Genomic DNA, 27,199 nt, shown 5'->3' on the forward strand with positions numbered 1-27,199 from the left:
ATTGGTCTTGTGCTACTGCAAGTGTTCAGAGCCAAGATCCAGGTCTTAAAAACAACAAGGAAAAAAAAAACAGCAAGTGAGAGTTGCACTATTACATAAGTGTGTTCTGGGATGTGGTGAAGTTAAAGGCTTTGGGAAGTAATTGCCACAAAGGGTATAGGGAGATGGGACAGGTGCTGTATTTTGAACATGGGGACACAGGGGCCCTGGTTTAATGACCCTGATTAAATTTCACAGAAACAGGCTCACTGGGAGAGCTTGTGTTTGCTTCAACGTAGAAGACAGAAAGTAGGGCAGGCAGCTCTAGAGAACAGTCATCTATTCTTCGTGTTCACTCCCTGGGGGAGCACCATAAGTAATAGGTTGATCTATATCCAACAGAAAAGGTTTAGGTTAGTTATTTAAAACAAATAAAAACCCTGGAAACACCTCCCAGGGCTGGGACTTTTTGGAAAGTACTGGAACAGCATTTGGACTCACTCCCTGAAGTTGTAGTTGCAACAGTGCTGTTAGTAGTACTCCAGCGCTGTTTCAAATCCAAGTGCTAATAGTCCTTACCTGTATTTTTAAAAAGTAAAACTTACATGACATCTTTTTTCTTTAGCATTTTAATGACATGAGGTCATGTCTTGGAGTGAAGGGTATTCCTGCTCAGGGTCTGGATGTTCACAGGTAATGGAGATAGATGTGGTGGGCAAACTTCTGTAATAGGAGACACATGAGGGTAAATGCAGAATAAACATGTGTAGCAAACACAGTGACCTGCATCTCTTAGTGTTCATTAGCGAGATTATTGGTGTTTCAGAAAGAGAGAACAAGGGGAAAATGCAGCAGTCTGTGGGGGGTGGGTTTGGTTGTGGGGTTTGGTTGTTTTTTTTTTTTGTTGTTTTTTTTTTTTGTTTCCTTTTTTTTTTTTAGTTTTTTTTAAGTTTTTTTTGCTTTAAAAGCACAGGTGAGAACTGCGAGGATCAGACACTGTACCCAGAGCTCTGCTTGTCTAAGTTAATTAGCACTGGTCTAATGCCAAGACTACATGCTTCCACCTAAAGACAGTTTTGGACAGATCACCTGTGATAATCAGCTTCATTAAAACTCCATATCCGTATAGAATGGATTTGATTTTCTTCTAGTATGTCTTTCCCCAATAAAGCTGTAGGAAGATTCTACCTATTACAGCTCCCAGTAGCAAAGCAATAGTGCAAACATCACCCCATTTCTGTCAGAACTCGTTCATATGAAACTCGTTCATACATGAAATGACAGGCCAAGTACAGATGTGCGTTTAGTACAGTCAGCCCTGTTCCTCCATGGCCGCTGTAATCCCATCACATTAAAAAGCAATCACTAATCTACTTTGCAGCAGCACTGAGTAACCTGGAAATGTGGTTTGTTTGTTTGTTTTTTAATTAATCCAGGTAAGTTCATAGTTTTACTCTGCAGTGTTTGCAGTTCCACATAAACAGTGACTGCGAGTTTTACTGATCACCTTTGTGGCACCTTATGCAAAAGCAGCACCAGATTTATGTTTTAAGCTTCCGCTGTGTAAATTTTAGCCTTCAAAAGGGAAATTATTTATGCTCATGTAAATAGAGCTTAGTCATTGGGCAGGCTCAGGAAAAAACAAAACAAAACAACAAAACCCCACAAACAAAAAAACCCCAAACCAAACAGAGCCAAGAAACAAAAACCCCAACACGCCAAAACCAAATACATAATAAGAATTTATTTCTTGTTTTGCATGTAATTGCAGAACATCACTAATTTATCATTAGAATACAACATATTTTTTTGAAACTATAGTTCTGGGATGTGGTAGATCTGGGGGGGGTTGGCTGAAAATTAGTGACCCACATTCTCAGCTCGTGTTCTGTTCCTTTCCCAGCCCTGCAGTAGAGCACTGGTGTAGGTGGCAGGCAGAGCTCTGCATCCTGTCATGCTCCAAGTGTTATCATGGGCACTACACGTGCACCGGGTGGTTAAACATCACCTCGCTTGCTCCTGAGGGAATAACTCATTACTGTCCCTGTTCAGACTTCTTTTCCCCTTGCAAGCCATTTAATGACCCCTGTTACATGCAGCATCACTGCTGTTTTTTGTACAGGGACCAGGACTCTTCTGCCAGCCCCCACCCAAGGGGCCGTGCCAAAGCTGTTTCTCAAAAGCCTTTATTTAGCCTTCATTGAGGCTCTGAAGACTTTCAATGGCAGAGAGCTTGGGCAGCTACTTCAGTATTTAGTAAGGAATTGTTTTAAAGTTCTGTGTCAAATTGTAAATGTGACTTTGTGTAAACTTAACTGTTCCTCCTCTTTCTGTGGCCATGGCTCTCTGTTACCCACTAGGGTAACGTTGCATGGAGTTGAAGGTTACTCATCTCGTCATGTGCCGTTCCTCTTCAGGCCAGTTAAACTCAACTATAACCTTCCTTCATAGATGAAGCTTTCCAGTCCCACTGTAAAAGGTAGTTATACTCTGTCTTTCTCTGGATACCCCATGGTTTTTGAGGTAGGGGGCCTAAATAGAATCTTATATGGGATATGCCCAAACTGGCTTTTGTTTCTCTTTGAATTCGTTTCTCAGGAGGATAATTTTAAATTCTGAACCTGCTTTCTGAAGAACTTGCAGCTACTCTGAGCATTCTGGAACCTTCACGTGTAGTACGTGAACCTCTCCCTCACACTTCAGTCCCATGTTCTATGTTCTTTCAGCCAAGCACAGCATAAAGCAACTATCACATAATGGTTTTAAAGGAATTTACTATCCCTTCATCTGCATCCCAGTTCCTTATTTTTAATGGCAAGAATTATACATTCTTGCTCATCCTCTATTTCTTCTTCACAAGCTCTGTCACAAAAAGGATTCAGAATTCATTAAAATGAAGGATAAAGTTCTTTCCAAACTGCAGGTTATTTTATTTGCAAACAACCCCATGTTTGAAGGCAGCCTGATGTAAACCTTTCCCTTCTCTAGAAATGCTTGAAAAGCTGATGGTGTATCAAATTGCCTTTTGCAGCACATCCATATTTAGTTCATTCCTTAAAAGCAAAATGAGGCCCCCTGGAGGCTTTGTTTTTCATATCTGTAGCATGTACTCATTGCTGCTGCTTTTGAGAAGTCCTTCTAAGATAGGCTTGGTTTCAGACAGAATGGGAGGCACAGAACAGTAACTAGAGACAACTTGTGCAATACAGAAAGATCTTCCAGAACACAGACTTGTTGAACCATTTAAGTTGTATTCCATTTCTGAAATGTTAACATTGTGTATGTATATTTTTTTAAAATAGCAATCCTCAGTCAACCAAGACACAGAAGATAAAATACGTTTCATATAAATACATTCATGGCTTTAAAAAAAAAAAGTCTTATAGCCTGCTGACAGACTCAAGTGCAAGTATCTTTTTCATATGTACTTCACTTTTGTGATGCTGACAGGCTGACTAAAGGCTATTTAATAGTGACCATGTTTTAACACAGAAAAATTGGTAACCTGGCTCCAGGACCAAGTAATTTGAAAAGTTGCTACTGATATGGGAAGTACTTCCTGTTGTTGTAAACCAACTGTATGTGTCTTAAAAAAAATAATAATTTAATTTTTTTAGAAAAGCTACTTCCTTGTTCCTTTTAGTGACTCTTGTAGTTCCATGCACAATGAGATACAGTCAGCTTTATATACCGTTTTCTTTTCCTCTTTCCCCTCGGGGTTCTTGGAAGATGAGCTGGCAGTGTTCTGGTCTAGGCAGAGAAAGTTATGCATTGGGAAGTTTCAAGTTGGTCCCCAGGAGGAGGAATGATTTAGCTGAGGAGTATATAGCCATGATTTATTTTTGCCAAAGTCTATTTTAACTGGAAAAAAGAAAAATACACATACATGCAATGAAAGAAAAAAACTTGCCCTGAAGTTGCAAGCTCGTGTGTTCGAGAAGCGTTGTACAAAATCTTTTACTTTCTGTACAGTGACAATACCAAATAGTTTTTCTTTTTAACCATCATATACACAACACAAATATTATGAATAGAAATCTATATATACTTTCAAGTGCATTTGTAATATATAGCAGTTGAGGGCCACAGCTGTACAAAATGTAAGCAACATATATAAAACAACTAAGAAAGTGCAAAGTAGAAGAGTAACAAGAGCCTTCACTTTTTACAGCACTTATGGTTCAAGTGTGAAGAGCTGGCAGGGATGCAGGAGCTCAGTTACAATTCAAAAGAAGACACAGTACAGGATTCGGCACAAAAAATGATGAAGTATTATTAAATTATATCTTCCCACTCTTTCACATCTAAGACTTCCAGTTAATAAGAGAACATTTTTGTAATGAATTTCTGTAAAGAGTGATTTGTCCCTTTTTACAAGTTCCATAAAACAAAAATTCCCTGGCCACAAATTACTTTTCTGTAAGTAAAACAACGCTAGACAGGGAAACTACAGCTGGTTTCTGGTTGCCTTGTTAAGCTTACCATAGTTAAAAGGTGAACAGAAATACCTTTCCATAAAGCAAAGACAGACCTTTAAAGCCTGAGCCTCTAAATTCTGTACAGGTGACCTGTACCATTACTCACATGCATGTGAAGGTCTAGAGGATCAGCGCCTTGAAAACAAAACCGCCACCCACCTCTCAATAAAACCCACCACAACTCCTCTGAGTTTCAAGTCTGTTTAGAGACCACTGCCCTCAGTTTCACTGCTGTTTGCCAGTTGAGATGCAAGTTTTGCATCCTGCACTTGGGCACTGATTTCTCATCAGTACCCCCTGTAGCAGCACAAGTCTTTGTTTTCTTCTACGCTGTGTCCCAGTGGAAAGCTCTGCTTGAATTAAAATACGGCGGCGAGTAAAATCTGTTTGGTGAGTTGGGAGTTGAAACAGTTAATTCAATGCTCTTGAATGAAATTTCATATAACTTGTTTTTAGAAAGCTTTTCAGTTCACCTTTGTTTTAGTAAGTGTACTTTATATTCTGTTGTAGGCACTGTAAATAATCAAGATACTGATGTGCAGAAGAACCCATCCATTCTTAAGCAGTGTGTTATTAGTGATCTCTAGCAAGTTCTTGACTAATGTTGTTGGTTTTGTTTTTAAATGGAGAAGGGTAGACATTAGATACTCCTCTTTCCTCCTTTGCTAAGTGTCTTATTATGACAGAAGAATCACCACAATCACATTATTTTTAACTCTTTGAAACATAGATCATACTTCAGCATGAGTTAAACAGAAGTTGCAAGCAGTCTGAATATGCTAGAGAAACAATAATAATAAAATTACCTGGTCATACTGCTTCACATAATGATGTCTGTCTTGAAACTGGAGATTATCACATGAAACTCTATGGAGACCATCAGTGTCTAATCTCTAATAATTACGAACTTGGAGTCTAAGATATTCTGTTTTACTCGACAGAGATTACAGAAAGTCACCTATTTGGTGTGTTTTTTGAATGTGTGATATCTACAGTATACACAGACATCCAGAACTGAGGCATGAGAAGAACCATCTGCACAACTGCCTGGCCAACAGAGCTGCTTTATTTGCCTCCATACATTCTTTCGATGTCATTGAGGTAATGGTTTTTCAGTTCTTTCCTTTTCAGCTTGAAAGCATCTGTTACCAAGCCAGTCTCTGGGGTCCAGGGCTCAGGGCTTAGCCGTACTTTGATGGGTATTTCAAACCTTTCTAATTTCACTGCAGGTACAAGAAGAAAGAGAAGCATGACTGTGATTACAAAGCCAAATGAAATACTCATTTGTGCTACCTAAAAATTTAAGGTGAGCGCCCTGTAGCTTGTATAAAACGGTGTCCTACTTGATGAAATAACCTTACAGGAGGGCCACAGGCAGATTTAACCCTGCACCAATGCTGAGTGCTGGTTAGTGTGCAAATATTCTAATAATACACTGTACTTGTAGCTTGCATTGGATGTGACAGTGCAAAATCTAAAGCTTGAAACAAATGCCTGTGTAGCCTGAAGCTCTGAGGCTACTGCCACAAGAGGATACAGAGAAATCTACAGTTCTGTCTTTGTTACAGGAATGTAGTAATAACTAGGTTAACTCAGACTAGTTAGATGTGCTTCATATTTAAATTGTAATGAAGGACTTCTATGTTTTCCATAGTTGAATGTTTGTTTCCCAAATTCCTCATTCCTAGGAGTTTACTTAGAGTTCAAAACAAAGGGACTTCTCTGTATTTTTGTTACATTAGCCACTTATTTTCCCTTGAGCTGGAAGCAGTGTCTTTGCACATGCACAGCCTCATTGCAGCCAAAGCTGCTTCTCTCTCTTGCCCAGGCAATGGGCCAGAGAGGGGAGCAAAGGAGGAGGCTCCAGGGAAGGGCAGGAGCAGCAGGAACAGCAGGGAGCTGCTGCATGTGCACAGTACTCGATGGAGTTTGCTATCAGCTCCTGTTTGTAGGCCGGGAATGCGATCCTACGGACATGGACTGGCAGCTGAATTTCCAGCACAGCCTCCGGGGGGCAGCAGAGGCGGGACCCAGGAGCGTTTCTGCCTCTCTAACTTCGGCTGGTACCAATGCACTGCTGCCTCTCACTCAGACAGGTGTCTGCTCATGAGGAAGTTGCTTTATGTTCCACTAAGAATGAGAACGACCTCTTTAAAATAGTTTTGGAAAAAGGCTTCACATAAACTAATTGTATCTCAATAGTAGATTACTGTCCAGAAGGTACAAAGAACATATAAGCAAAGGGTTTGAGTACAAAGCTATAAAGATAGTAATTTGCCTGACTCATGACAGAAAAACATGGATTAAAATGTTTAAACCCAAACCTAAGACCTACAGATTGATTTATCTTATTTTTAAAGGCAGGACTTAATAGTGCCTTTCATTCTTGTTTTCTCATTTTCAAAAGGCAGATTCTCCTCTGTACAGTTAGAGAGGCAGTGCTTAGCCTGTGCTTAAGTCCAGCTTTTACTGCTTCCTTGTATGAGGTGCCAAATGCTTCAGAGACTTTCTTCCCCAGTTGCTTTATTTATTTTTTTGGCCCCCTAAAGGATTGATGAGACTTCTGATTAATCAATACCACAGCAAGAAATAGCAGGCTTTCAAGCCATTACAACCACAAGGGTTGTGGTTGTTCAAAGCTGTAGGAAACAAAGCTGTGTGGCAAAAAAAAGCTTTGAAATATCTTGCTTAACTTGTTTCCTTACCAGCAAATATCCTGTAACTTTTTTTCCAAATTGACAGTTCTTTTGGGCCTTATTTTAACTGTATTAGGCGAAGAACTTGTCTCTAGAATTTAGCTGAAAAAAACCTTCAGATATTTTTTAAGCAATACAAAAAATAAAGTCATTAATAGGACCAAAAAGTATGTAAATTCCTGGGATAATAGGCAACAATTTCATGTGATCTTTGCCTCTGATTAAACTATTACTCTCTGGCAGATAGAGAGAAGCTGGAAGAAGGAGGAGCAGTTAGTGAGGATAACTTACAGTTTTTGCTGGGTAAGCCCCACAAGACTGGCCAGCACCACGTGCTCTGTTACTTACTCTTGTTTGCCACTTCTTTAATCTCTCGCAGTATTTCCGCTTCCATTGTTGGATTGTTACAAATGTCCACCCAGGTTCCACTGATGCCTTTCTGCTCAGCCAAAGCCATCAGCCTCTTCTGATTAGGAACCACAAAACTGATCACGTAAGACTGGTCACTGCCCAGGGATGGCAAGGGAAGGAAGGAAAACAGATCCAGTCAGGACTTCCATTTCAGGGAGTAAATTAGCTGATGTTACAGCCACAGATGCCCAGAGCTCTCTGACCTTGAGTTACTCCCCCATACACAATCCTTCTTGTACAGTAAGTCTTCACAACTCATGGCTTAACAGGAAGCTGGTTTACAATGTTGGCTTTGATCAGAATCAGGTTTTGTGTGTTTTACATATGCACATCTCAGTTTAGCTTCCCAGCTAAACCTGGTGCTCAGCCAGTTCTCTGCAGTTCCCCCTCATGTAGTGTTTTCAACTGAGGGGAGGGAGAGGAGAGACCAGGACCACTTCCAAAACTCACTGGAAAGCTTTGGATTAGGTGCAAAGTGTCCAGATTAACTTTTCACTGGTATTCTGACAGAAGACCAAAACACATCCTAAATATAATGATGCCTGTTTAGGGAAGGGATGGGATAGAACTGAGTGGATTTGGATAGGTGAAATGCCAAAAGAAAAACTGCTCGTTTCTTCAGCTTTTAGGGAACCTGGGAACCTGTGCTACTTCAGAAATACTCTTTGGAACTTGCATTCTGGTGGAGGGGGTTGTTCAGTGGAAACCACGGAAAACCAGAGCGTTGCATCAGAAGTGATCAGAGCCTGCATTTCGTGTTCAGTCTGAATGGAGTTTCTGAATTAATACCACTCTTACCTTTTGGCATAAGCACAGATATTGTCAATCAATGGACAGTTCTTCAGTGCTGCCTCTACTTTGCCCAGAGATACATATTCTCCTGCTTGTAGCTTTACCAGGTCTTTCTTACGATCTAGGAGTCAGGGGAAGGGAAAAAGAAAAGCTTGTTTCATGTAAACTTTTGCATTACCACAGACTCATTTCCAAAGCCACTATAGATGGATTTTGTGCAATGCTATGCACAAACATTAATTAAAGCATCTTACTAAAATGTTAAAGCAGCTAATAGCTGCCAACTTTGTAAAAACTTCTGTAAAAAAGTCTATATAGCACTACACTTTTTGTCACACAGGTTGCAAGAAAGTGATGAGGACTCTCCTTTTAAAGACTGGTAATTAATACAAAAGTTAATCTTACATTTATTCTTTAAAGTCCATGTGCTAAATCTAGACGGTGATAATGTCACAGAAAATGGCATCACTTCCATTACTACAGCTGTGAGGACTTTTGGAAATGTGTTTTACACTGTGACTCTGCAAGCAAATAACCTTAAGTAGGTTAGTCCTGGCAAAGCCAAGAGCATTAATAGCATGCTTATGTTTAGTCAGTATCTTGTAATATATTAAAATATCCAAACCTGAGGCCCACCTATGATCTGCAGACACCCATCGGGATGGAATTCCCCGATGTCTCCTGTACAGAACCATCTCTGACCGTTCTCATCAATGGAAAACTCTTCTGTTGTCTTCTCTTCATTTTTAAAGTATCCCATTGAGACATTAGGTCCACCAATTACAATTTCTCCTCTAGGATTAGGCTTGTCTTTATTAGTATAACCCCCTGAAAAGAACCAAGTCCCACATAATTATTTTTAATATATATATTCTGTTGCCAAGAAAATACTTTAAAATGTCAGCTTGAAGTTAAAACACACTAATTGATCATGTTAAAAAAGATAAAGAACAATTACTTCATATGCTACCTCTAGCTAAGCAGGCAGGCAAAGAAACCAGCTAGGCAGGAGCTAAATTAGTTACTCTGAAATCAACACAATTAATACTCTCACCTTCTTGCCAATCTCTCAGTTTTATTTCACAGCAAATAAGAGGAGCTCCAACTCTGCCAGTGCTGTAATCAGCAACTTAGGAAGAGAACAACAAAGAACAGAAGGTTTTTTGTTATTTGAAATATAAACAGGCCGTAGCTTATCTCACATTGCTTTACTGCAGTTAAGAACTACAGCTATTTGGACTTCACAAAAATCCCTCAAACCCCCATACATACATATCTATATCTTAAATTATGTATTTCCAGAAGTGCTTTAACTACCTTCTGTAATGGTTCCAGCTCCACAAGTTTCTGTTAGTCCATAGCCTTGACCAACAGGACAGCAAAAACAGATGTTCATGAATCTTTGTGTCTGAGGTGAGAGTGGTGCTCCTCCAGAGAGCATCATACGGACGTTCCCTCCCAGCAGGGCCTTTACTTTTTTAAACAATAGTCTTGAAAGGAGGAAAGAAGCATTAAAAATTATTCACTCAGCTCACTTTTATAAAAGACACACAAACCTTCTTCCTTCCTTCCTATCTGGAAACGCCTTAAAAATGAACTTATTCACAGATTTTAGTAGGGACAAGAGAGCGAATCAAACCCCGTTATCTCTTGTGTAACACTTGAAGAGGCAGAATTCCTGTAGCTTAACTAAACAAACATTCCAAATTTATTACAAAAAAAAATGCAATCCAATGAAAACTAACTAGTCAGCTGTTGGGAAGATTAGTCATTTCTACCATTAAATATCCGTTTCCAGTAAGAACTTGGATTACTTCAGTTAGTCATTAGATGGTATCTGCACGTTGGATGAGAACTGTCTGATAGCTCAGATGATCCTTCTTTTAAACTGTCTTAACAGATCCCAATGCAAAAGGTACACTTGGATTGTGAATAATACTTACATGTTACACAGGGGTGCATCATATCCCCTCTTGATCTGTTCCAATTTGTAGTCATAGCCTATCTTGAACAGAGTTCTCTGGATATAGTTCATCTCTTGAACTTTACTCATGACATTTTTATAAATTCTGTCCATTATTTCCTACAAAGAGTTAAAAAAATGAAAGGAAAATTACCACAAGGAGTAGTAAACTAGCATGTGTAAATTAAAGTCCATGTTATGCTATAAATAAGCCCCCATATTATTCTTCCTTTGCAATGGATAATAAGAGTGAAAAATATCTGCACCATTGGTTAGGCAGTGCTTAAGAGCAATGTGTGATCAATCAGTCAATTTATAGACCACCACAGCTCAGTGCTATTTACACCTTAACCTGTACTTAAACTGTGACAAACTGGCTTAGAAAATTCTGAATTCAAGTTTAGGTAAATCTCTTTGCTAAAGGCTGGTATATTCTATGCAAGATGTATCGTGCTGAGGAGTCCTGAGGCTGTACTTTATCCACAGCAATTGGCAAGTGCAGGGGAATGAACCAAGAGATTTCATTTCACCATTTCCTTTTCCAAGATTGTTTTTCAACTTTCAAAGCAACGTGGTTGCAGTAATTCAAGTTATCTGCCAAAAAAACACCACAATTTTGTCACAGAGGAGAGATTAATTTCCATTAAAATAATAACCTTATGATCACTAAAATACACAGAACCTAAAATAGTCTTCAGACTGATGAAGTATTTAATAGAAGTTTAAAGACTGGCTCCTTTGTTTTGGAGTACAATGCTTTGAAGTATTTACGTGCTTTCTCCTCATGAAATAAATTTAAATGGATATTTTCCAGCAGGCTGGGGTTCTCAGACATATTAATTATCACTCTGTTAATTATTAAGAAAGAGACCAAGCTGCTACATATGCTTAGCATTTTATAAAACAAAAAAAATGCAAGTAATTGATTTTAAAACTCTTGGCTATTCTAAGATGCAAAGCAACCAAAGCCAACCCAAACTCTCTGTTCTTAAATGAGATTAAATCCTCCTACTCACTCACCACCACCATGTGGCAACAGCTGGTGCTACCAGTCTCATGAGCCACAGATGTGATAAGATCACAAAAGCAGCACATGTGATTCCAGGACACATGAGGAAGGTTTTTCCATTACAAAGACACAAACATTTGTGGATTTTTTTGGATAGCACCATAACCTTGTGGAATGCAGGAGCCTGGTCACTCAAAGAGCAGCATGAGCTACAGAAGCAATAGGAGTTACAGTCTCCTGATCATTTTTGCTTCTAAGAGATTAAGCCTGTCCTGCTTACCCTGAGAAAGCAAGAGAGACTCAGCCTCAGTGTTACCTTGAAGACAAGCAGCTGAGACTGAGCACCCCAAAAACTATGGCAGCACAGCCTGAGTCTGTGACAGCCAACTGCCCATGTCCTTAAAGTGTCCATGTTGGCCAAAGCCACCCTGCTTTGTCCCTATGGAAAAAGGAGTTCCAGACTGTGACTGTCAAAGGCTTTCTGTGCTGCATCAGTAGCCCAGTAAAACACCACTTGCAACTTCTGAAGGACATTTACAGGTTTGGATCAAAAAGGGTCTTGACTTTAGTAGAGACTCTTCAGTACAGATCTGCATCATCAGCACTCAGTTCAACCAAAGACAACTGGAATGTCTGTATTCTGCTCTTTCCTAATAGTGACAGTTACTTTCATGTGAAGAGAAAAACATACTAGTAAATAGACTTTTCTAGCATGAAAAAGATAGCAAACATAATTTTTTTGCTAAACATATCTGCTTCTGCATACTTACAGGCACAGCTGCCATCAGTGTAGGCTTAAGTACGGTGCAGTCTCCTTTGCTTCCCTTCTTAATTTTACTTGACTGTAATTAAAAAAAAATGTCAATTTATGAAGCAGAAAACCAAACAGCTCTTTAAAACTGAGGGACTAAAAAAAGAGGGAGATATATTATCAGGTGATTTGTATAAATCTCTTCCCCTGTTCCTGCGTAATTTTTCCCCCCATTGTGATGGAAAGAGTAACAATTAAGAACTACTTCAACCAAAATACTAGATGTTTTACAAGTTCACTTTGTTTATCTTTCTCTTACTTCCTCCCTCTAGTAGTTGCTTTCTCCTCCATCTTCCTCTGGGACTTTGTTTTGCCTGATGCAAATTTCTATACCAGCAAAACATACAGACACCTCTTTTATGGCTTAATTTGCTCTTATTTATCTTAACTGTTAAATGGAAAAAGGCAAAGGGCTCAATAGAAGATCTGCAATAACTGGATAAAGAACTGATTAAGTGAGACTCTGCCACCCCTCACCTGATCCGAGAGAGTGAGTGGAGAGGAATATCCGATCCTGCAGCCGTACGTGATGCAGGAAACTTCTGCTGTCAGTTCTAACACGTGGGCCAGAGGCAAGTAACCAATGTAAGTGTCCTTGGGGCTAGGAAAGGAAAGGGTCACCCAATTAACCATGAGGCACAAATGGACTGAAAATACTGTTTAACAGTTTTATTGTGTGCTTAGTTATTGCTTTTGAAAGACCTGGATCACAAGTAAGGCTTATTCTTCTGCACACAAGAAGGATGTGATTTCAGCCACAGTATGGAAACAAAAGGGGGAGATATGACCTTACTGAAATCAGTATGAATTACAGGATTTGCCTTGTTTTCTAGGAAACATAAAGGTTCCTTAGTGCTTCACTGCTATTTCCTCTCCTTTTGGGAGATTTCATTCCAGTTATGAAATTAAGGATGAAATCTCTATATTTTAAAATAATGACCAATGATGACAAAACCCTGTCAGTCATCTTCTTCTAAGATACATTTCTAGGAAGAGGGCTTATCACTGAAGCACTGAGGCTTATTTGAGGAAGTAACTGCTCAGAGACTTCTCAACAAGACATTTCTAGCTGTCACTGAACAGAAGCTTCCAGCATACAGTCAGAACTGGGTCTGTATCCTCTCATAAAAGGAGTTTAGCAACATAGCTCATTTCAGCTATTGAACCCTTTGTGAATGCACACACAAACACACCCACTGCCATGAAAAATTTCCTCAAAACATTAATGTGAGGGGACTTGCAGTTGGTTTTACTATCATCAACACACAATTTATTACTCTTCTGCTCCTTCAGTGCACTGTACTTGAGCAGATTCTGCAGCATGTGCATGAGCCACCCAACAGTGGTGTCTGTAGGTCAGTGGAAGTGGTGGGCTCTGACATACTTCCTACACCCATTCGAGCTGCCTGAAAGTGTCTAAAAAAAATTCCCCAAGTTGCACTAGATGAGGAATCTCCTTATCCAGTGGCATCCTGTGATGCTCAAAAGTGCAAAAATCCATCACTGACTAAGAGTAATAAAAAAAAGTAGCAAAAGCATGTGAGAAAGGAGCCAGAAAGGGCATACTTTTCAAACAGGGAAAATTCACAAACACAAGACATATTTCTTATAAATTAGAGAAGTGGACTCACAATAAAATGAACAAACTTGATAACACACAATGCCAGCAGCAGCCTCTCTCTAAATTTGCATACTTTTGGAGGTTCTGTTTTACTTCTCCATACACAACTGTTTCTTACCCCAGTCCAGGTATCCTCTCACACTGTCCTGTCATTCCAGCTATTAAGTTTTTATGCTGCATCATCACTCCTTTGGGTCTTCCAGTAGAGCCACTGGTGTACATTACTAAAGCCAAGTCTGTAGGAACAGGTCTGCTTGGCAGAATGCTTGCTAAAAAACACAGGAGAAAAACTGTTATTAATTCTTATCTACTTTCTAAATTATTTCTGTAATTAATCAATCAATGTGAAAATGTCTGTAGTCAGTGTGAAGCAGGTGCTCCATCCAAGACAAGCACCCTGTGCTGCTGCATGGTCAGTGGGGGAGGCAGAAGTCAGTGCTGGAGAGAACAGTGGTCTGTTTTTAAGAGTAAGAGAGGGAAGGCTGATTTTAAAAGGATTACGAAAATTTGGGCATCTACACAATCTGGGTGATGCTTTTGTCATTATGGCTTATAGCTGATTGAAAGTTTCATGGAAGAGGCCTTCTGAAGACCAACTAAATCTGTCAAGGGCAGCAAAAGAGATAAATACTGTCTTGGAGAGAAACAGGTTAGTGGAAGGCAGTAAGCTTATAACACTTTTGATTTTTGTTTTAATCCCTTGACATTCATTCTTAGGATGAAAATCATTAGCTTTCATGGCTTTCACAATCTCTACAAGGAAGCAGGTCTTTTAGGGACAAAACCCAACAAAACAACACCCCTCAGGGTCACTGCTGGTCTCTATCAGCACCTCAGGCTGATCAGAGATAAGCAGCTGTGAGGAGTCTGTGCTTCCCAAAGCTCATTTGCCAGTTTATCTCCTCCTTTATTCAAGAGAGAGGAGATGAGGCTAAGTACAGACTGCTGATGTAAGGAAAACAGATCATCAGGATTGGGTTTTCCTTCCTTATATTTACAGTCACTCCTGGCTGCCCAATAGAGCAAGGAATGTAATGGTTATTCCTCTAGCCCAAGGTGCCTTTTTAGCTACAGCTTGGTTAAGACAATGGACATTTCTGAGCCAATAAAAAACCCTACAAAATCAACCAACCAAAAAGTCCTTCGAGTGCTTTCTCCTCTTTTCTTAGGAAAGTAGTGAAAATAAGATGAATAAAAGGTAAGGGTAGCAAAAAAATGCAACACTGCACTGGATTCCATTTAATTTCCTAAAACAAAGGTGGAGTCTTAAATTATTCTGATTATGGTTTAGAAGTTAAAAATGAAGTTTTATCCTGACATATCTGACACTTAAACAAAAGAGATCTAGCAAATTTTTTGTTTATTTAAAGGGAGCCAGAGAATGAACTGATGATCTGCCACTGCCTTTTGCTGGACACCTGCACAGATGGGGGGTTTTCTGCTACACATCCCTCTTACCCCAGGTCTGATTTCACTGCTAACACTGTTCTGATTAGTCCTCTCTGAAGTGATTCACTTACAGTTTTCTGGTTTGGCTCCCAGCTCTTCCACTGTCTGCATACTATGGATCTCCACGTTTTCAGGGTATTCTGATTTATTGATAGTCTTCTTGTCCACATAAATGATATGTTTCAGACAGGAGACTTGTGGCAGTGCAGTCTATAGAAGAGAAATGACACTTTTAGCACTGTCTGCTCTGTAAAATTATTCTAGGGTTGCTTATATCAGGTGAAGTTGGTACCAAATTACCTTAAGTTTGCTCTCAAGAAGTTCCACACTCGTGACCAGATATGATGCTCCACACTCGTTGAGGCCATAGGTCACTGCCTCTTCACCCAGGGTGGCATACAGAGTGACAACTGTCCCAGTGAGGGCAGAGGATATGAGAGACAGGTTAAAGTAACACTAAATGCAAGAGCTCTTGCTTTAGCTTCCTGGGAAGCGCTGCAGGAGGGTGCAGTTATTATTAGCTCAACTGGGAATTTTCTAATTTGGAAATAAAATAGCTTTTAATTTTCCCATGTCAGAAATTTTACGGCACGAGAGACCTCTGGAACAAGGAGGACAGTTGTACAGGAAGCATTTCTTTACTAAGAGGGTGGTCAGACACTGGAACAGGCTTCCTAGAGACGTGGTTGATGCTCCAAGCCTGTCACTGTTTCGGAGGCCTTTGAGCAATGCTCTTAATAACATTTTGGGGGGAGAAATGCAACTACTGACATCTTCAGAGTATTTTAAAAAAAACCCTGAATAGTAACTGTGCTGTTCTGTCATTCTAACATCTAGAACATTGCTACAATAAGATCATAAAAAACAGTATGAGCAAGGTAATTTCAGGGATCTCCACAACACATAGAACACTGAAAACTTGTAAGAACCAGACCATCAGCGGAGGAAGTTTATGAAATTCTTACACCTTCAATGACAAGACTGGCAGAGTCAAAATACTTTAAAGCCAAACCAGTGCTGAGAAATGGTTCTAAAATACATCAGAAGTAAGCAAGTTGAGCACTCACGAGGGAAGTTGTACTTGAAGCAGGTCAGAGCTACAATCATCCATTCTGCTCGGGTCTCACAGAATATGACAACAGTACTCTTGGGGGTCAGACCCAGGGCTGTCAGTCCACTCCCCAGGCGAGTCATTTTCTCATTTACTTCTTCATAGGATAACCATCTGTAAGTTCCTAAAATTAACTGGTGAGGAAAAACAATGAATTTTGATGACAAGAAGCTGCTGGTACAGCTCTACCAGCTTATGTGAGTTGGTGCATAACAGCATAAGCACACACTGCCATTCGTTAAAGTTGCTTTCATTTTTCTTGAAGTAGAATAAATAGTGCATCCTGTATTCTGTTATTCTTTAACTACCATCACATGGATGGTTTATAAGATGATAACTGAAGAAGAACTCTAAAGAGTTATGCATTATTGAGGCAAGATGCAAAGCAGCTCAAAAGCAAATCAGAATTAAGTACAAAACTGTAAGTTTTACCTTTTTGAACACTTTTCCGTTTGGTTGCATTTCATTTTCTTCACTCAGTATTTCTCTGGTTCCAAGACAGTCCTTCTTCCCAAACTTTGCAAGGGCATGGTCAAACAGCTTGTCCAAGGTGTCTGCTCCAGGAATGTTGATGTTTGCTAGTGAGTCCAGATGAGTGACAGAGCGGTAGGGGCTCCCAGGTTTGTCCGAGATGGGTTTGGCTTTTAACCGTTTTGCCATAGCCTTTTTCTTCTTAGCATTGGTAAGAAAATACCACGGAATAAATACCAGCATACTGTACAAGGAGATTAACAAGTACACAGGCAGCAAGAGAATGGTACACACTTCTAGCCTAAGTTTCATTGTGGCTATTTAAAAAAGAAACTCTCTTATGAAGTTCTGAAGCAGGCAAGAGCAAAGCAGCAGCACAGTGGGGTGTGGGGAGAAGCAACAGCACGTGAAGGTTAGGTCTGGTTCACAGCAGCTGCTAAAATTTTAGTAACCTTTGAGAGCCAACAGTGGACGCCTGCGGGTGAAGACCAGTGCCAAGCAGAGAGCAGGAAAAAAAAAGAAAAATAATTAAATTAGTAATATTAGTAATATTACAGTCAGTTCATTAGTTTTAGTCCTTCTAAGAGTTCACTTCAAAAGCATCAAGACAAAGGAGACTGAAGTAACCGATTTAAGAGGCCTGTATGCTGCACAATAGAGCACTGTACTGCTCTGGGGATGAAAGAGGGTCAATCTTTTCCATACTTGCTTCTTGCATCCACAAATCTTTACTTTTCACAGACTTTTCCCCACTGTCTCTGAATAGTTCAAGGCTGTTGAGATAATTCTGTCCTTCACATCAAAATACTGTGTTAAAGCTGTGTGAGTAATGCCCCAATTGCGTAATTATGGGAAAGGTCAATGCTTGTTTTCCCCTAAATATTTGTACTACAGAGAAAAGATACAGTAGATTGCTTTACTGCTTTTCAAAATATTACATCAACTTATATTCATATATTACAAGGTATCTTGATAGAGTCCTCAAAAGTCTACATGTTGTAATCTAAAAACTACATAATATTCCAAAACTGCTTTATTAACTTTGCCCCAGCAACTCCATTCCTGATCTCTTACTTTTCAATGTCAGACTCTTGGAAAGGGATTACACAGATTTGCTTTTCCAACTTCAAAAACTGCTTCGGTACATGCATTTCAAACTCCAGGTATGGAAAATGGAATCAAATTTGACCAATTTAAGTCAATTTTTAAAAAAAAGCACAATTTGGCAAGATTTTGTCTGCATGTCAGAAATCTTTCCTCATTATGGAGAACTGGCCCTGAATAAAGACTGAAGGCAAGTGGCAGAAAAACAAAAGCATCACAGCAAATCCCAGCTGTGGCCAGAGCACTGGCCTGTAACTAGCCTGCACTGGCATGTGAGAGATATAGGTTATTGTCTTCATCTGGCTGGCACACAAACATGGCCTGCAACACATCCCACACTGCCACAGTGGGGAAATAAAAGGAGAGGGGCACTGACCAAAGGGCAGCACCTCAGTAACACTGACACTTATCCCAGTCCCAGGCTGTCATGGGCACAATCTGATAAACAGAAGGGATGAGAAGAGGGAAACTTTCAGGGCTCCATCAAGAATTAAAAGAACGTGGGCACACCTCAAAATACACCTTTATTAATATATTTGCCACCCTCAGGTGATGAGGGAGGCTACAATTAACATTTCAGGTTAAACAAGACAACTGCTGCTGATAGTGTTAGCAGAAATCTGTTAATAGGCTGTTGGGGTTTATAATAAGAATCCCAACACATGCAGTTGTGTCGTAGCCAATATCAACAGCATTTAATGTAATGTAAGATTAAGAGATCTGCAGATACTTAACATGACCACCACATTAATTTCTGTAATTACATCTACATAATAAAATTACTATTGAATGATAATATAATAAACTAAGCTAAGATAAACTAAGCTCAGACTTGTTTGGAAAAAAGTATTCTTCAGATATCTTTTTATAAAAAAAGATGAATGCTACATTCTCTTCAAAACATACATGCTTGTTCATGACTAACTTCATCATCATCAACCTCAGCAGAAGAGAGATCATTTTATTTCCCTAAGCTCCAGTTCTCTAAAATGAAGGTCTATTGGTTTATATTACAAATCATTTCAGTTAATTCAGTGCTCCAAACACAGCACTTGAGCTTGTACTGCAAACAGAATCCAGCCATGGCACTGAGACACAGTATGGAAATGTCAGTGCACGCCCATGGTTAGACATAACACTAAAAAATAATCCCCATGGAGAACTCTCACTGCTCCTCACCTTCCAACAAAAAGCATATGACCAGGCACAGTGACTTGGATAAAAAGCAGAGTTGTCTGACTACTGCAAACTATTTAACATAGTGAGATAGTACCACAGCTTTTCTTTAGGCTCAGTAGGAGCTTGGTCCCAAGTTGCCCTACTGATGAAAAACTGCTGGCTAATAATCCAGAACTGGTTAATTCAGGAAGGTTGCATTTCTTTCATTTTGGAATTTCAAGTTAATTTGAATTACTTTTGGAAGTGTTTATAAAAACAGAAAACTTAGCTAATTCATATATATTTGTAATCATTTAAAACAGTCATGTTTCTATCCTGACAAAACTCGGTTGTAATTCTTAACAGACATCAGCTGGAAAAACTGAGTCCCAAAAAGACAACCTTGGCTTTTTCCCTTGAGCCCATGTAAAAGCTGACACACACACACACACACACACAGGAGTACTTACAAGGGATCTGACTGTGCTGACTGAGGTTTTTTCAGTGTCAATTAAATCTATATTAAAGAAAGGAAAAAAAGAACATATTAGAGGTTGGGAATTTTTTTGCCTTGCAGAAAGGAGGAATCTTTAGAATTTCCAAACACAACCCATACAAGAGGAGAGCAACTGCATTATTGGAAAAGATTAGGCTTCCAAACTACATTGTACAGATAGAGACCAAGCTACTCAAAAAGTAGTTTAACTTTTATGGGACACTATCCCTTCCCCCTCCACCCCCAAGTTTAAACATGTTCTGAATAAAGATATGAACAGCAGCTTAATATAATTTAATTAAAAAAAAAAAGACAAGAAAGAGACTTTTATATTCCATATGGTCCGTTCTTCAGTCTCAAAGCAGAAACAAGACCTTTCTCATCCTTGATAGATGAGTATCAGTAGAAACATGAACTCAGGGCTCCCCATGGCACACACACTGCCCAAGGGAGGCATGAGAAACATGAAGTAGATTTTGGGTGTTGAGGTAAGAGAAGAGTTTCCAGAACAAAAGCATGGTTATATGGGCAGAGAGGCCTCACTGGTCCCATGACCAGTGAATAAAAGATGGCTGTGTGTAACTGCAGAGATAAGGCTCCAAAAAGTCACAGCATAATCATTCTCTTTGACTACTGGGTGTTTACATACAGAAAGTTTTAACTGATATTTAACCTGGTTATGTTTTAATAGCTTTCCCCATAAATCTAAGATTTCAATCAATTTTACAGACTGAAGCTGAGTTAAATGTCCCTTGCAAAATTCTCTTACAAACATTTTCTCTTGAAATGTGAAATAAAAGAGAGGTGCTAGAGTGTTTTTAGTGTTACTGGCACTTGCATGTGGCTGTATAAGATTTGGATCCATTACAGGACCATCCCAAACTCATGCTAAATAAATATTCATCATATTTTAAATATAATGCATAACAGTCTGACATACTCAACTTGCAAAAGTACCAATTCTATTTGGTTAGAAGCCAAACTTAGCTATTCAAATTACCCCTTATGCCTTCAATATCCCATTTAAGTTTAATTAGACTTTAAGAGAAAAGATGAGACGCAATGTTCACATCAATGCACCATCAAGGCAAGACAACTACATATTACTAAAATACAGCAGTTATGTTCTCAGTAAACTTTCCCATTCTTTACAAATGAAAGACAATTTGGCACTCATGACAAATTTCACAGTATCAAAATAGAACTACTATTTAATACTACAATAATTAGAATATGCGATATTTTCTACTGACTTACAAAGATCATTATTTCTCTTAACTGTTGGACATAACTAGCCTATTGAGGTCCTTATCTAGCTATTTTGGAAACAGCAGCTTCCAGGCTCTCGATGCAGGAAATCCATGTTCCCTGTGAGAGCGACCTGTGTGCGTCAGGGGTGACTGCAAAAAAACCCCAAACCTAACAAGAGGAGATGCAGTTTCTCTCCCAGATAGTTGGGTTTTCAGCATCTCCAAAGGATTTTCCTCAGGTGAAAAAGCTTCTAGCAATTTTGAAATTTGCTAGAGTGGTCTAGAGTTCATTTACCATTTGCAGTGATGTGTTTCAGTGTTCATACTGCAAACCTCACTGGTGAGGTAATGTTTTCCTTATGGCTTTTACATGCTGGGTGTTTACAAAACTCGGTAGTCCAAGCTTACTCCTGACTGCCACTGTGCTTTATGGACTGCCAGAGATAGAAGAGATGTTCTCAGTATAATCTGACTGATATCCTCAGTTAAAAGCTCCAGAGACAGAAAATATGCAACACACTATTCCCGTCCTGTAGCCAGGGCCACAGAACAAACGAAATCAAAGCACAGGTTCTAGGACACAAGAGACACTCCTCTCTTCCTAATTTAACTGATAACTTAAAAACAACAGGCTTTTTTTGTTATTGTTTTAATATAGAAAAACAGCTTTTAAATAGTCACAAAAGCTTATGGGATTAAGTAAGAGCAGAAGTGTGCATGGGGACAGGGAGATGGTTTATTCCTCTGAAAGGAGGAAATGCCCTAATCTTCTCTGCATTTGACTGCTCAGACAGAACAGAATCAACTTAACATTTGCACACACTACTAGAATTTCTAAGTGTAACTCAAAACCTAAAGAAGTACCTGTGGCTTGAAATTTTATCCTATGCAGTTTAATAAGGCAGCAAATTATTATCTTCACTAGGAAAGGCTTTAATTAGCCCAAGCCTAAAACACTGTAAAGGTTAAATATTGAAAGTATATGAACAGCAGTGCTTATTGTCCTTCTGCTGGTGTTAAAAAGCTTGCCAGGGATCCAATTTACTATGTAACAGCATGATTAGAAGAAAACACAACTTCTTTTTCTGTCTACTTCCAACGCTGTGTTAGGGAAGTCATCTAGTAAAAAAGATGACATTAGACAGGAAAAGGGCAGTGTTCTAGTTTGTGAAGAAAACTGGAATCTGCAAAGCAGGTTGTTTTCAGTTTAAAAACAACACCGGAGGAAGTCTGGTTCCTTTGCAACTGAGCTCTTGCCAACTTCAAATGGAGACACAATTCTGACTTTAGCATAAATACTCACGGTTGACTCCATTCAGGAAGTTCTGAAATCTTCCAAAACAATCCCACACGAATAAGTAACAACTGTTTCTGGAACTTCTCTAGCATTTGGGCAGATCTAAACATTTTGGAAACCACAGCAAGCATTCAGAATTCGTAAGTGGAAAAGTGGTTTTACACAGTAAAAGGAAATTTGAGTTGACCTGAACAAGTACATGAGTTATTAGTTAGTCAGCTTTTGGAAGGGAACTCCATCAGCATCTAGTCATCCTGAACTTGTTCCAGTACTAGGACTGAAAGAGGCTGGGGTTTCAAAAAAAAATTTCAGAAAGACTGAGAAATACCACATCGCCAGGAAGATGCAGCACACTTAAGCATAATAAACAAATGAGTGCATACTGTGAGGCTCTCTACAAGTTTTGATTTTCCAGATTTATACCTGGCACACACAAGAATGATAGAACATTTCTACAGCTTAGAAGACTGTGATGAAATAGCAATAAGATAAGTATCTTGTGGCTAATTACAATGCAATTCGGGTTAGAGAGACTGAAAGAAAAAAACCTAAAGGAAATGATTCAGTTTTTACATCACGTCGGTGTTTTTATGAAAACAAACTCCACCAATATTAGTGCAAGTTACTCATGGTAGAAAAAAGGTTCATGAGTCCAATTTTTCTTACTTTCTCACAAGCAGATTTCTATGTATTTTCCTCTTGCACATTTGGTAGATCACAAAGGCCAGTGAAAACTCCAGAGATAACCTAACCAACTTTCAGAAGTACCTCTGTGCTCTGGCACTACAGTAGTAGCTCAAACCCTGAGAGTTGAGAGCTCTCACTGTGTTTGTACAGTGTAAATACCAGTACCAATGGCCCAAAATCAGGGAGAGGGGAAGCTCAGTTATAGTGGATTCTGATGAAAGTCGATGCTCCCTGTTTAAATATATACATTCTATTTGAAATAGCAAAACCACAAGTATATTTGGAAATTATGTTTCTCTTACTGCTTTTTAAAAAGTAGTTAATACAATGTTTTACTTAGCTACTAATAGAGATCAAATTTATTTTTGGTTTCAAGAAAAATATTATTGTTGTCCCTTATATTCACTGTTTCCATTTACTGCCTCAGAACACATGCACTTCATGTCAATCAGAAAAAAAAAATAAATTCATTTGTAAGTGTCAAACATCTATTGCTGCAGTAAGTACTGTAATGGAAGCCAGCCCAGCCACACTGACCCAGTATTTCTCAATTATCCAACAGCCTGGTGTGAAACTCTCTCCTAATTTGTAACACGAGGGCAAGCAAGTTTTGGGTGAAAGGGTAAGAGCTGTTTGCATGCCCCAAAGGCAGAAAAGGCTGAAGGCCAAGGCAAGATTCCACAACTGAAAACAGTCCATTGAGACTACCTGAATTGGGAAAGTCCTTCCTGTAGACTCACCTGGTAGTTTTGCCTCATTAAATTCTGTCCAGCCCTTGCCCTGTACGTCCCTGAGCTCCCTCCCTGCGGCGCTGCCTCGCACAGGCCGGGCCCCACTGCGCTGGCTGTGCTGTGCTCTGGGCACGGCCTGGGCACACGGGAGTCAAGTCACAGAACCACAGAACCGTGGAATGATCAGTGGTTGGAATGGCCTTTAAAGACCATCCAGTCCCACCCCCCTGCCACGGGTAGGGACACCTCCTACTAGACCACGTTGCTCAAGGCCTTATCCAGCCTGGCCTTGAACACTGCCAGGGTTGGGGCATCCACAACTTCTCTGGGCCACCTGTGCCAGTGTCTCACCACTCTCACAGCGAAAAATCTCTTCCTAACATCTAACCTAAATTTCCCCTTTCAGTTTGTACCCGTTTGCCCTTGTCCTGTTACCACAGTTCCTGATGAAGAGTCCCTCTCTGGCTTTCCTGTAGGCCCCTTCAGATCCTGGAAGCTGCTGTGGGGTCTCCACACAACCTTCTCCTCTCCAGGCTGAACAGCCCCACATTTCTCAGCCCGTCTCCATAGAGGAGGTGCTCCAGTCCCCTTATCAACTTTGTGGCCTTCTCTAGACTTGCTCCAACAGTTCCATGTCCCTCTTATGCTGAGGACACCAGAACTATATGCAGCACTCCAGGTGGGGTCTCACAAGAGTGGAGTAGAGGGAGAGAACCACCAGGAACATATGCACTGACAAGAGATTGTTTAAGAATTAGGGTGCTCATCTCCCCTCTAACGCTTATAATAATCATTTCAACAATTGACAATGTAAGGAAATTAGGACATCAGGTGTTTTTTGTTTTGCAAATGAAGATGAAGGAAATAATCTCCCTGGGTAAAAGTTTTTAAAAATTTATCCAGAGACAATATATTTATACTTATGCCAGGTGGATACAGCTGCTTCACTGATTCCTTGAGTTCATGCATTCAAGTTCAGACTCCGATCAAGTCATAGTATTAGGGCTGGACAAATATTAATACTATTTTACCCAACAATCCAAAAGGCTCATTAATGACATTACCCAAGGTGCACAGATTAAATATTAACACTTATTTCCTGGCTCTGAATCTGGAATGTTACCAAACATCTGTGCAGCACAACGTAGGAGGAATTCTATGTACCCTCGTGATGACGCATTAGCAAGACTTAAAATGGCATTTTCCAAGATAAAACAAAATAGTAACAGGAATCTCTTACTACATAAGAACAAAAGTTAGGAAAAATTAAACACTGAACTCTTCTTTTTTAAATAGGATTTAGGCAATAGATTTATCTGACCAAATCTTAGAAACACGAACACAACCGCCAGTCATCAAAAGCCACTTCCTTTCTTTATAAATTTCCTGAAGTCTTACAGCATTGCTCTGTATTAACCTTTCTGTGAAAGGAGTGATTCAAACAGTCAAATGTTAAAGTGCATGAGCTCAAGTACAGTCTGGCAGGGAAGCAGGCAGTGTAATGACAGGGATCATCCTAATCCTCCACTGAGAGTCCTGAGCATTAATCCGTGTTCTGCAGGCACAGAAGGAGCCACAGCAGCTTCTCCTTCCACTGCAGTTCCCCTGGTTATGAACTTCTCTTTAGATGTCTTCTCAAGAGTGGCTGTTGTGCAATGTAACAGGCTGAAGCTCTAAACAACATTCCATATTCCTTCAGAGAACCTGACTGGCTCCTCAGCTTTCAGCTTTTGACAAGAAATTCTGCCACCCATTTTACATTTACCTTTATTGCTTTTGAGAAACTCCATCATATCTCATCCTTGGCATTAGGTTGCTTTGTTCTCAGACATGGGTCGTAATTTAGGTAGTGAAATTATTTACATACTTAAAAAGGGAAGGGGGAGAGTAAATGTTCCTCCTCATGTACTGCATTAGCAGACTTCTGCCTACTAAAAGTGTTTTGGGGGCTGGGAGAGATTTTTCTAAGGTTTTTATGAGTTTTTCAAAATTCTGTGGGGACAGTCAACAAGAGGAATGCCAGAGATGGGAAATACACTTTCTCTTTTCTCTTAGAAGCTCACACTCAAATGCAAATTCCCCCCCCCCTTTTTTTTTGTGACTAAGCAAAAAAAAAAAAAAAAAAAAAAGAAAGAAAATTAGGCTGTCTTATTTGCAATTTGCAGAAATTCTCTCCTTGCAGATGTTCTGATATACAGATGATCAGCTGTGCACTTCAAAAACACAAGTTTAAGAAAACTGTCCCCACCCATGGTCATTTGAGATGGTGGCCCCCGAGGTTTCAAACATTAGTCATCTCTATTTTTCATTTTCATTGTGCAATACAAATGTTCTGAGGGTCAATAAACATGAGGAGCATGGGGAGCAGGCAGAGTTTAATCCTTTGCACAATCACAGTATCTTCCAGTGAAAGAGTGATGATGGTTTTTGTATCTTTAAGGAACTGAATTTTACTGTAGTCTTAATACAAAACTTTAGCACAGTCTATTGCTTGGTTCATGTTGAACCTACCCCATCACTTCTTAGCCAAACATACCTAGATTCATCTCTAGATATCTATCCTCTCTGGATCCACATGTGGAATTCCCCAGTAGTAACTTATCTAAGACAGGAATTTGTACTGCAACTTTCTGCTGACTTGACTTTAAACTTTTTGTCAGTGAACTTGCTTTCTGATACTTTCATGTGCTTTATGATAGTCTGAGATGTCTTTAAGGTACATTACTTGGCATTTTCTACCACAGAAGGCAATCTCACTATTTAGTACATCATAACAGCTCTTTGATTTTACATGCACTTCAAAGAAGTGAGGTGACCAAACAAATGTTACATTTTCTCCTGTAAGGCAAAGTTCACATTTAAATTTTAGATTTCACAGCTCTAAAAACTATTTTGTTCAAAAGTAGTCTGAACACAAACATTCATACTAAGCAGAGCAAGGTAGAAACTAGCACAATTCTTCAAGAAGTTTAAAAAAAAATAGAGGAAAAAAACTACCTCTGAGGCAGTTTTAACCAGCGAGGTTTTGAACTTTACCACCCCCCAATACCCAGGAAGGCACATTTATTGCACTTCTTATTTATAGACACAAAAGTGTTTGTCTAAGGTGTACATTTTCAGGGGCAGAACCATTTGATGTTCTTAGTCCAAAACATCCAAGCAGCTTTTGCAAAGCAGCAGAGGACAAACTTGTCCAGGCTCAGGTGCTCCAAGCCTGAGCTGGAAGCTGGCTCTGGCCAAGGAGCTGCATAGCCACATTACCATGATCATGCCTGTGCACGTGTCCTACCCCTCAGCAGCTGGGCACTGGCACAGCCACAGAACTTCCTGAAAGGGATTTGTTCACATCTCCATGGTCTGAAACACAAAAACTGAGGGGGCCCGATGGCATGACATATTTAGATAACTAGATGAGTAAAGCTGGAATCACAGTAGCAACTGTAGAAGAATGAACTGTTCCTGCAACACTAGACTAAACAGACAGTAAAGTGGTCTCAGCCCTAAATTTTGAAGGAAGCCTGAAGAGGAAGCTGACGCTGTTGACCATTCTTTCAACTTATTTTTAGGAACTTTTTGTTCTGAAAAAAGGGACAGAAAAATCTTTAGTATGACACTGTGTATCACAACAATTCATGGTTAGTAATAAAGAAAATAATAGTTTATTAATAAATGCAGTGATACTCAA

At 39.5% G+C, this 27,199-nt stretch overlaps 1 protein-coding gene across 2 annotated transcripts in view; it reads right to left on the reverse strand.

The window, feature by feature from the left end:
* Nucleotides 1–1,703: 1,703 nt before the first annotated feature.
* Nucleotides 1,704–27,199, reverse strand: part of ACSL4 (acyl-CoA synthetase long chain family member 4) — a 35,556-nt gene continuing 10,060 nt past the window's right edge. Inside the window, exons 2-16 of one of the 2 annotated variants that reach the window (XM_027716537.2) lie at nt 19,524–19,570; nt 16,753–17,266; nt 16,277–16,454; nt 15,510–15,619; nt 15,281–15,419; nt 13,879–14,029; nt 12,617–12,740; nt 12,099–12,170; nt 10,300–10,439; nt 9,674–9,846; nt 9,411–9,485; nt 8,993–9,184; nt 8,363–8,477; nt 7,502–7,659; nt 1,704–5,680 (exon numbers count right to left, since the gene is read on the reverse strand). In XM_027716537.2, the coding sequence (XP_027572338.1) occupies nt 5,523–5,680; nt 7,502–7,659; nt 8,363–8,477; nt 8,993–9,184; nt 9,411–9,485; nt 9,674–9,846; nt 10,300–10,439; nt 12,099–12,170; nt 12,617–12,740; nt 13,879–14,029; nt 15,281–15,419; nt 15,510–15,619; nt 16,277–16,454; nt 16,753–17,103 (2,136 nt within the window). In that variant the 5' untranslated portion in view covers nt 17,104–17,266; nt 19,524–19,570 and the 3' untranslated portion in view covers nt 1,704–5,522. The remainder of the gene's footprint in view (nt 5,681–7,501; nt 7,660–8,362; nt 8,478–8,992; nt 9,185–9,410; nt 9,486–9,673; nt 9,847–10,299; nt 10,440–12,098; nt 12,171–12,616; nt 12,741–13,878; nt 14,030–15,280; nt 15,420–15,509; nt 15,620–16,276; nt 16,455–16,752; nt 17,267–19,523; nt 19,571–27,199) is intronic. The other variant, XM_027716541.2, reaches the window with a different exon arrangement.

Source organism: Pipra filicauda, unplaced genomic scaffold (assembly GCF_003945595.2).
Source record: "Pipra filicauda isolate LSUMZ 115617 unplaced genomic scaffold, ASM394559v2 scaffold58_size5111680_pilon, whole genome shotgun sequence".
NCBI classification, from domain to species: Eukaryota; Metazoa; Chordata; class Aves; order Passeriformes; family Pipridae; genus Pipra; species Pipra filicauda.